The sequence below is a fragment of the Atta colombica genome, unplaced genomic scaffold, assembly GCF_001594045.1.
Source record: "Atta colombica isolate Treedump-2 unplaced genomic scaffold, Acol1.0 scaffold189, whole genome shotgun sequence".
NCBI lineage: Eukaryota > Metazoa > Arthropoda > Insecta > Hymenoptera > Formicidae > Atta > Atta colombica.
Genome location: NW_017259281.1, coordinates 926,602 through 938,341, shown reverse-complemented (window position 1 = coordinate 938,341; position 11,740 = coordinate 926,602). Strand labels below are relative to the sequence as shown.

The following is an 11,740-nucleotide window of genomic DNA, read 5'->3' as shown; positions in this document are numbered from 1 at the left end:
TTTGTTTTATGAGTTTAAGATTTAAATTTAGAAATTTTGGAATTTTAAAAATTTATTTTAATATACAATATTTTTAAAAATAATATTTCGTCGATATATTACTGTATTTTGGCAAAAACTAGCAGCAGTGGCAATACGTAACGTAAAATGTGCATCATAGATGGTGCTATTTAAAGTCACAAGTTTTGGCGGACTTGTGTACTCAGCTGATGTGTACTTGTGTTGATGTCCATCGAAGACATCGGAGTTTAGAGTATTTTAGAGCAATTGGTTGTCAGAGCGGTCTGAATCAAATTGGTATCAACGTTTTTAATTTGTGTATACGGCATGTGAAGTTTTTCAATTTGCAACGGTATGAGTAAAGAACTCATAATTTGGTAACGTACGATAAAATATTACGAGAGCTTTATGAAATCCATAAAAAGCGGCGTCTACAATGAAATTTGAAGACATGAATTTAAGCTTTAAATTCTAAACCGTAAGAAATTGATCAATTATAATCGAATGTGAGGACAATATGATATACTATGATTGATCAATTTTTTACGATTTAGTTTAAAACTTAAGTTTTATACTTTAAAATCTCATTGTAGACCGTTTAATCATCTAATACGAAGTTTAGTTATCACACAATCATATCCTCGCCGGTTTTTCATCAACGGATCTACACAAAAATGAATCTAATATGCGTGATATGTAGCGAGTTATTGGTACCATCCGACGATATTTTCCATACACCATGTGGACACATATTCCATTATGCATGCTTATTGCAATGGCTTGAAAGGTAATTTGGATACCTACTGTCTCAAAGATTTTTGCATTCTCTTGTTCCTCTTACATTAGGCTTCTGGCCTGTATTACATCTCTCACTTACATATGCTTGTGGTGCGCACACTAATTATTCAATTGCCACAAGCATATGATCTATAGTTTTTTAATACTGGTTCCGAACGATGGATTTTTCGGAAGGTGTTTCTATAGGCAAGGATACTCTCGTGCCGGTCTTTTCCGAGCGAAGACATGAGTATAAATATTTTGGTTCCTACCAGGATTAAACCCGAGACTTCTGTCACAATAGACCAGTGTGCTATCTGCGATGTCACGTTTGCACATGTTTTCTCTTCTAACTCTTTTTTGGCCCATTATTCAAAAAAGTTTCATGAACTTTCATATCATTCCTGAAAGTTTTTGTTATTATTTACACTTTTGGAAGCAGTTTAGTTTTATCTGTGAAATTGTTTCAGATCAAAGACTTGTCCACAATGTCGAGTAATAACAACTACTCGTACAATACATAGGCTATATTTCAACTTTTCAAATAATGACAGCATTGCAGAAGATCCTGCATCTCTGCAGAATAAAATTGACAACTTGAATTTCCAATTAAAACTGAAAGACAAAAATCTTAGTAATCTTACAGAGGACAATGACAAATTAAAGAATCAAACAGCTGGCTTAAGACATAGAATTTATGAAGTTGAAAGTGAAGTAATTAACCAGAATTCTGCAATTCATGCATATAAAGATCAGATTAAATTTTATAAACAACAATGTTCAAATGCAGAAAATGATAGGAAAGAGAATGAAGAGTTGAAGAAAAAACTAAAATTCTTAAAAAAGTATGTTTATTATACTATTATTACTATTATTATACTATTATTTTATACTACTTATTTTAGAGATATACATACAATTTTCAAGTTTCTGTTTAATCTTATAATTAAATGTTGATCTTATAGCGTACAGAATCTAATAGATGATTCTTCTACGTCTAATGTGGAGAATATAACAATGCAAACAGATGATGTTTCCAAACTCAGGATATACATAGGAATATTAAAAAAGTATTTTATATTTACATGTTTTGTATATTTGATTGATTTATATACAGTGTATCTGTGAAGATATAATATAATATTATGTACTTTATATTGAATTTTCAGGGAACTCGATAGCATGCGTGAGAAGAGCAAAGAGTTAAGGAACAAATGTAGGAATGAGCAACAAAAATTCATGCAAGTCTCCAAAAAAAATAAATTTTTGGTACAGGAATGTGCTAAACAAAAGTATAAATATTCTTGATATATTAAAGTTATTTTTTTTAAGAATCATTTTCCTTAGAGATTATACATATTTTTAGTGAATTGAAACAACATTCTACAGAATTAGAAGAACAATTAAAACGCTGTGAAACCGAAAAGATATCTTTACAAACTCAGCTTTTTAACATGCAAATAGAGCCACAAAAATGCGTATGTTATAATAAAATATCCGTGCAGCAAGAGAGCTATGAGCAAGAAAATTTAAAAGAGCATAAGGAATCTTATACCGTAAAATCTAATAAAACAATGAATGAATATATGCCAAAAATGGAATACATTTCAAAACTCAAAAAGAGTAGTAGCATAAATCTAGTATGTGAGCTACAATTTGTTTTGTTTAATTATACTCATTAATTTTACTAAATATTAATTTTACTAAAAATTAATTATTAAATTTATTTTTGATATTTATGCCAGGATAATATTTATTTTATAGGATGATAGTACCGAGAATATCCCATGGAATAAATCGCAGGATTTCTTTTCTACAAGGGACCATGGTATAAAGAGACATAAAAATAATAATTTAAAAATACCTTCGACACTTGTGAAAAAATCAAGAATTGACTCATTAAATCAAGTAAACTGCTTTGTATTTATATTTAATATAATGTTATATCTGTATTTGTTACAATTTTTATACTTTTCTCATATTTTATATATTTTAGAAGACTGCCAGTGGCAGTGGCATGAGTTTTGATGGCTTCGGAGGACATGCTAAGTATGATAAATTTCCTAATCCTATTTCTAGCTCGCATGTAAAGAAAACCAGAGAGGATTCAAAGATGAACAAACCAAAATACCTTGATACGGGTGACAATCAGAAAATCAATGATTTACTAATGTTTTATACTGATTTAATAATATAGTGTGTAATATATAGTGTTTAATAATATAGTGTGTCTAAATTGTATGTAATAGAAATTATAATGAGACGTAAGACTCAACATAAAAGGATTGGAAATATAACTCTAATCCAGTCTAGAATTGCATATTTTTTTATTTTGGAATATTAAAAAAAAGATTAGATGCATTTTAATACACAAACATGATTGTATCTGTTTTTATAAGATTTGTAACATTTTTATATAAAATTTTATTTTGTAACGAATTCTTTGTATGATTATTAAAGTAATTATCTTTAATGCTATATGTATTAGTTATTTCATAGACAAATATATATTCGATCATTGAATTACTTGTTCTCTCATAATTGAAAATATATTTTTGAAATATATAAAGATATATTTTGATAATTAAAAATATATTCAGAAATTTTCTAGTCGAATATATATCTACATATATGTATACATGTACAGAATATGTTCTTAGTACGCTAAAAAGTTTTAGAATGATTCTCCCCCTCTCACACACACACACACACACACACACACACACACACACACACACACACTCACACACAGAGTTTTTGTTTGAAATTTTTTTATGATAAATAGAATGAATCAGAAGAAAAAAAGTCTCTTTAATATTATCGAAAGAATAACCTATAAGTTTTGAAGAAAAAAAGTAAGTTAAAATTTATAGATTGCAAAAGTTTTATTTGATTAGTAGATATAATGCTCTCGAAAATGGCTCATTCTATCAAAAATATTTTAAAAAATTTCAAAACAGCCTGAATAGTAGTTTTCAAAATTTTTGGGAAAAATAAATTTTTTTTAATTGTGACATTATCTATCTTTAAAACTAAACTGTTCCGGACATATGGTCATATAAAGTTTTCGTCTTGAATTTGTGCATGCGTGCGTGCGTGCGTGCTTGCGTGCGTGCGAGCGTGCGAACGTGCGTGCGTACGTGCGTGTGTGTGTGTGTATCCTAATGATATTTAATCGTTATATGAAAAATTTGTAGACCACTTTTTTGAAGCAAATAAAATTAAATATTTATCATGTAACAAAATGAGTAATTGCTTAAGTATAAATTTTATTAAAACAATTTATATTGGAAATTTCAACAGTTAAAAGAATTAAAAAGTAGAAATAATAAATAAGATTAATAAAATATGATGTTATATAGTAGAGTGACAGAATTTGAAATTTTAACGTAATGATATAAATCAATTTAAAATGTAATATATAAATTAATCATGATGTACAATATATGTATTTAGTAGCGATTTACTATGCTTCAATGTATTTATGTAATGTATTGATATAAATTTGATTGTAATGCAAGAATTTTTCAAGAATCAAACATTGTTATTAGCATGTAAATATCTCCTTCTCATTTACCTTTGTGCACTGATCATACACAAGATATATGAAGATTTACAGTTAAATGCCGATTTTGAACAGCAATTTTTAGTAGGGAGGGCTATAATACTATTCGGTGATTTACTATTGCCTTCCGAGCGTACGAAAATTTTCGGTTCTGTCGGAGATCGAATTTGGGATCTCTATTATAGCAATGCGCTATTTGCTACAGCGCTACCATGCTCGCTCATGCAAGAATTAATAAATTATAATTTAATTGTAACACTATAGTATAACATAATACAATTTCTAAAATAAAATTTATTTAATAAAACTTAAATTTATTAGTTGTAATAAAAATAATCATAAAATATATAAATATGCAAAGAAGTTTTTAATAACTTCTATAATTAAAAATTTCTTTATATAAAAAATATTAAAATTAAAAAATTAAAAATTTAGTTTCAGAGAATTCATACAAAATTTTGCTAAATTAATTAATTTTAAATTGAAATGTATGTGCGAAATCTGGCATTTTGGAGAGTAGCTGTATAAATTCTTGTGGCGCAATGTTACCTGCGTTAGAGAGATCTATTTCTTGTAACATCTGAAAAAAATAAGCCCATTAACATAATCATGAATTATTACATGATGTCCATTGCGATTTTGCAAAAGATAGGTGAATTAAAAGAAATTAATAGAAATTCTCCCAATTACATTTTGAAAAAGAAAAGAAGAAAGTTGTACTATATATAGATTAAATCCCTTATTTGCATTTCTTTAAAGAAAGATATTAATAAAAATGCAGAAGATATATATACATTTCAACAATAGAATGTAAAAATAATTCTTTTTTTTTTGTTAAAAAAGCATTGGAGAAAGGGAGAAAGAGTTTACAGAGTTTTAGAAGCGATTCCCAGCTTTGAAGATAGCGAGTGCAATTTTACAGAATTAATTTCTCCTCGCGCGCATAGAAGGCAGTTCCTTTCAATTCATCTACTTTCTGCCGCGGAATCGGTAACGGCTATCGGAAATTTGTTGCGATAAAAACGGCCTCTCGGCTTTTGGCAAAAGGATTAATCGCTTCCCGATTTCATCCTTTGTAGTTGCGTTGAGGACGCACAGCAGGAATGCACACTGACCATCCGCGCTACGTCCTTCGCTTGTTGCCGATCGATTCGGTCCTGCCCATGCTCATCTGTGCCCGCCAATCTCCGCACCATTTCGATCAGATCGTCGAGAGAGACTTGATTGTCGCCGTCGAAATCTGGAAATGAAGATGATCAGCACTGGTCGCTGTTTGCGTTCACGCATTTGGAATGAACGAGTTGCGAATACGCGCGTGTACTTGTATAACTGCTGGTGATTAAAATTGACAAGAGATCGGTACAAAGCGAAAAGAATTATTTTGCGCGATCTGTACTACGGAAAACAGAATATTTATCGATATTGCTTTAAAATTTGAGTTTTTAAAGATAAGTTCAAAATAATTTTTGACAATCTATTAATTAAACTAAATAATAATTTGATCTATTTGATTAGAATTGTATTATTTATTAATTTATTTATTCACTTATTATTATTTATGTCTAATGAAATTAAAAATATATTGCTTCGAATTTTTATAATAAAAAATAAAAAGCTTTTACAAAGTTTTTTTCAATGCCATAAATATGCAATTAATATTATACAATATTATACGGTAGGATTTATTTCCCGTCAAATCGTGCATCACGTTATGTAATGTCAAAATAAGCGACATTTATTATAAACCAAGGTGATAAATTTGAAATTTAAATGACGGAAAGTAGAGCACATCTCTCGGATATGATTGAAGATCGTGCAAAATGACACTTTCCATACTGCATAAGCATAACATGATCCAATTTATCTGAATGGAGTTGCAGTTGCATCGGCAGATTGCTACGAGGGCGCGTTTCCATTTCTACGGTAATTGACGTGGCTCCGTGAAATTAAACGATTCTGATTAACGAAATTGACTGCAAGCCACCGTTTACTACTATACGAATGCTCGACGATGGTCTGCAAACTTGTATACCTTACAAATTATCATAATTATAATATACTGTCTTAGAGCACCTAAACAAATTATTATATTACATCAAATTAGTCGGTTACAATAAAACTAGAGTTGCGTAAAATAAATTGGATTTAAGGACTCTTTAAACTGTCACACTTTGTCCAAGGCGTTGTCCGCATACGCACTTGGTAAAACTTTTATAACGTCTGTGAAAGTTACTATCGAGATTTTTCCTTCTACTGGCGAACAATGAAGTTTTGTAATTGTACTTTTAATGACTGAGGAATTGATCATTGAGTGTAATTAATGAGTGTAGGATTGGCGAATGGCAAATATTTGCCGTGACGAAAGTTAGAATTTTGCGCGCACAAAAGATTGCAAATATAGATTCAATTGTATTTGTGAGTTTATTGAAAATTTCAAAAGCCCATGCAGCCCGAACGCTCCGCGGACAATTCATGGAGAATGCCGAGCAGAGGTCGAGAGTATCTTCGAAGCTTAAATGTCCATCCTGCTTCGACGAGAACACGCGGTATATCATGTCACAGAAAGGATTGCACTGAAAATATATCGTATGATCTATATTTTATGATCTTTTGTTTTTCTTGAAGACTAAATAAATTGTATATAGAAATAAAAATATTTGAGGCTCCTGTTCTCTCATTCGTCTCACTGCTATCTCAGAAATATTGTGAGGTAGCAGAAGCGAGAAAGAATAAAAATTCTTACAAATTATAATTGAATAGAAATACAATAAAAATTTTACAATAAAACATTTGCATTCGATAGAATATAGACTTATAAAATATATTGAAAATTATCTTTTTGTTTTGAGAGAAATTAAATCATATTTATTTCTATTTATTATTAAATTGACTGTTTGTTATAGCTGTAAACACATAATAGCTCATTTCACTTTTAGTTATGCATAATTAATTTCTAAATATATAATTATTTATTAATTAGTAAAACGAAAGAAAAGTTTTTGATATATTCTACAAGTCGGTTTTATCAAATATAAGTTTCATTGAAACATATTCCATATGTATTTTCTTGTTTCTGATGTCATAATCTGAGATAGTGATGAATAAACGGAAGCCTTCTTTTTTTCGAGTCATTCAAGAATTTTTAATTTATATGCACTCTGTTTCACTCTCTTGCTTAAATACCATCATGGAATTGTTATATATTATATCATAATATATGTATAGGTTTTTGAAACAGCAATTTTAATTAAATCTTAATAATTAATAGTATATAAGAACAAGAACTTTTGAGATACTCTGTATAATATTTGAAAAACACAATATGTTTCGTTCCTCGTATCGCAGTTAATCATCATCTCGTGTAAATAACGAAATTTCTAGCTCGCAGGAAAAAAATGGTAGCAGCTTACCATCGCTTAAGAAGGATTTATTGCTGCGCAATATACGCGATGTTTAGAGCTAACGAAAACGTTGTGTACCGTGATAATCCAATGCTCTTTGCTACCGGAACTTTTCAACTCCGTTCTTTGAAAATACGATTATAATTCAATTGTAAAATAATTCTCGAAAAAATAAAAAAGTATATTTTATATATCGAAATGTTAAACAATAATGATAAAATTCAGAGCTTACGTGAATCTGCGGAAGAATTTTGTTGATTTGCTCCACAGAAAAACGATAATGAATATTTTGTTTAAGGATGCCAATGGTTCCAAATTATCGAGATTATAAATTCTGACAATGATAAGTTAGATTTAAGTAGAATTAAATATAGTATATTAAAATATTTAAGTATATTAAAATACATTAATTGAAAGTTATATTTATCTGGACAAATAGAACACAGAAGATAGAAATTATAAAAATTTGATGTACATATTCATAAAAACAAAAAATATCTTGTAAAAGGACTAATGAGAATCGACTTTTGAATCTTTTCACTTTTAGAATATTTTCCAAATTGCTCGTTAACGTATGTCATAATATATACACAAGAAAATGCGTAGTCTTGCTGAATTATTTAAAAAACTAGATACGAATCTGAAAATAATTTTGATGGACTGCCAAAATAATTAATTATATAAAATATGCAATCCGCTTGTTAGTATGTTAGTATGTTAAAATTTTTGCGGAATTGCTCATCATGCTTAAGTTTACTACATAATTACTTTGATGTTGATCCAATAAAATTATTTATATTGTATAATATATGAATCATGTATACGCACTGAATTTCACTCTTGTTTAAATACATCAGCTCGACATATTCGTTGAGGATTCTTCTTCCGAAATAACATTTTCTTTAGAACCCGTATTACCCATGAACACAATTTTGATTTAATACGTTGAAATAGGACCATTCGATCAACCTAACTGATATCGTATTAACGATAACGTATCATTTATACGTTATCATTTCAATATGTGAAAAAGAGCTGATATCAGCACTATCAATTTTATGCGGGAGCACACATTTAACTGTTTAACGACGATAGCATTTACAGTTATACAGTTATACAGTTGGTGCATCAATTTAACGATCGTGGTTACAATCCGGATATTTATATTAATAAAATTTTACAGTAGGATAAACGTCATATTAATATCTTGGAATTGAAAAGTAAATTCAATGAAATAATTTATGTTGTTTTATATGTCTCACCTTATCTATATTCCTCAGTTTCAATTTGTTCAAAGAGATGTTCTCTTTGATAACATTTTTACCTCGGAAGGCTTCCAGATTTGTCGAAGAATATTTCAATCTGTATAAAAAAAGTACGTTTACTTATTTGTGAGCTTCGCGACTTACGTGCGCGGAGTGTATTAATCATTTCTGCTCGTCGACCGCTGAAATAATAATCTACGGACGATCAATTTCGCGACAGCGTTTTAATTAGTTGTTTAACTAGCTGCCTGGGTGCTCTCGGCGGGTTCATTACCATATCTCGAGACAAATGCATATTTACGACGCGCGTAAATAAGCGTGTGCAGGGCAGAGATTTATATACGCTCAAGGTTTGTCTGCATTCTCTCTCTCTCTCTCTCTCTCTCTCTCTCTCTCTCTCTCTCTCTCTCTCTCTCTCTCTCTTTCATGGCTTAGAAATTAAGCGGTGCCGTGCGATGCGCGCAAACGTTTAAACCGATTACACGTGGAACGCACGGAATTCCGCGTGCGGGCTTTAATTAGATCATCAGTGTCGGCGGCGAGGCGATCGTTGATTGGAAAACGCACAGAAATCGCACGATTTGCGCGTTCGTCGAGCGGAGGCATCCGTTACTGAGCGCGTTTCTCAACGAGAAACCGATTTCTCCGCGATCCATGAAATTGCGTTCACTATCAGAGCTTGATTAATACCGCGGGTGAGTACCGAAAACACGCGGGTTAACCGAGTCGCGTAACCGTAGACATTCAACTCGTGATTTCAAGTGATCCGTAGTTACGCTCGCAACGTCTTAATTGGTAAAGAGATATGCCAGGAACCTTGTTCACGTTCTTAGTTGCAATATCGAGGACGGATATTGTTTTCAGTTAAAAAATAAAAGACTTAAAAATATATAAATATGGATGTACTTTAAAAAATATAAGCCTGGATTTAATACCATGTCGATGTTTTTATAGTGTTGGTGTTGATATAAATACCAAGATGGAGATGAATTTAACACTATAGATAGGATTTAACACTCTGATTTAAACAATTTAATGTAGTATTAAATTCACATCATATATTGATGTTACATATTAACATCAATGTTACATATTAACAAGTAAAAATTATATTTAACATTCATGGTGTTAAATATGTATGTTTTTTAGAATGTAATATCGTGTAAAAAGTTTCTTTAATTCTTTCTTTGTTACATAATACTTTCTAGGAAGGGTACTTTCTAGGAAGAGATATAGATGACACAGATTACTATTCTTGTTATTTCAAACAAATGATAAAAACAAATGATTATTGATTATACTATGAATGCTTTCTATTTGATGACACAACTTAATACAAGTATTATCTTATCTTTGTTACTCATCAGGAAAGAGAGGTATATAGAATATTTGTATCGACTTGTATCATTAAATAAAAAATACTCTGCGTTTCTTGCTGGAAAGCACTAAATAATTTCTATGGAAAGTTTCTCGAAGTGTTTTCATAGATTAGCCGCGTGTCGTTGATCGCGATGATGCAAAACAAGCATCACAGTGTACATCGTTAGAGACTAAACATCAAATTCGATTATCCATGCACCCGCAACAATGATATTCGCGACACGATTTCCGGTGTACAGCTATAGCGACACGCTGATTGCGATATTGCGCCAAGTGCGGGCCGGATATCGGGAGAGGGAAGCGATTGTCTAGTCTCGCTGTAAAACAATTAGCCCGCTCATCCGATACTCGAGTAAGCACGGTCTGCACGAATGAGCCGACGATTTCTGTCTCTACGGTAATAATGAGATATATCCGGCGTGTTCGGCCGCCGCGCAAAGTCGTGCGGACAATCGGCGGTATTTATGCCGGTTCACTTCTTCAAAAAAACCTACAAAGGTATTGCATTAAGTATTCTACATCTAGATAAATTAAAGTGTAATTATTGTCTTTTGATATCTTCTGTTAATTTTATGTAATGTCATTTAAGAGAAGATTATCTAAAAAATTTAATTCTGTTTAAACATGTATAAGTACACATTCAATATACGATTTATTAAAATATTGACAGATTTAAAATAAATGTACTAATGGGAATATCAGTAATAAAAGAAAGTTATAAAAGAAGTATTGTACAGAAAACCAGATTATGTATTATAAATGATTAATAGTTTATTCGCCCCATTAATAATTTATAAGTCTAAATATATTACATGTAGCTGATTTATTTTTGTGTGTTATACAATGCGATAAGAGATATTTCTATAGCTCTTCTGTACAAATCGGTTACAATTTTTTCCGCTATGTATTTGAAATAATTCTGTGCAATCACGTAAAACTAAAATAATTAATCATTTTAAACAATTCATACATGTTTTTTAGTATGTCAATATTTTGTTGTCAAAATGATGCTAAATAACGTCAGCTTGCTATTTAAAAAATTATTTTTTTTTACTCAATTGTGATTAATTATTTATTTTCTTTTAAATTACAATTATTTTAAATCTTCTTTATTTAAATAAACTTTTGAATATGTACTTATGCTTTTTCAGATTGGATTAATTTTTTTAGATGACGATATTTTAGATAATTTCTCAGAATGCTAATTTTATCTTTAATATTAATATTATGATAAAATAGTTTGTGTTATATATAATATATATTGTTTTTGTTTATTTTAATATCATGATATTTATATTGATTTAATAATTATTTATATTTATTATTTAGATAGCTTATATATAATAAAGCAT

The 11,740-nt window shown here is 30.0% G+C and overlaps 1 protein-coding gene and 1 pseudogene across 1 annotated transcript; one reads left to right on the top strand and one right to left on the bottom strand.

Annotated features, from left to right (window-relative positions):
* The first annotated feature begins 233 nt into the window (after positions 1-233).
* On the top strand, positions 234-2,974 carry LOC108686653 (E3 ubiquitin-protein ligase TRAIP-like). The gene is made up of 8 exons (XM_018192080.1): positions 234-352; positions 594-787; positions 1,248-1,622; positions 1,743-1,847; positions 1,947-2,069; positions 2,144-2,417; positions 2,542-2,685; positions 2,774-2,974. The coding sequence occupies exons 2-8, from the start codon at positions 675-677 to the stop codon at positions 2,972-2,974; spliced, it is 1,335 nt and encodes a 444-aa protein (XP_018047569.1). The 5' UTR covers positions 234-352; positions 594-674.
* Positions 2,975-4,808: 1,834 nt separating this feature from the next.
* On the bottom strand, positions 4,809-8,665 carry LOC108686652 (annotated as a pseudogene).
* Positions 8,666-11,740: the final 3,075 nt, after the last annotated feature.

Excerpts from the sequence above, each read along its gene's own strand:
- LOC108686653 (XM_018192080.1), top strand. The coding sequence starts at position 675 with ATGAATCTAATATGCGTGATATGTAGCGAGTTATTGGTACCATCCGAC. Across the intron at positions 1,848-1,946 it reads TACATAGGAATATTAAAAAA|GGAACTCGATAGCATGCGTG; the intron begins GTATTTTATATT and ends TTGAATTTTCAG. Across the intron at positions 2,686-2,773 it reads GAATTGACTCATTAAATCAA|AAGACTGCCAGTGGCAGTGG; the intron begins GTAAACTGCTTT and ends TATATATTTTAG.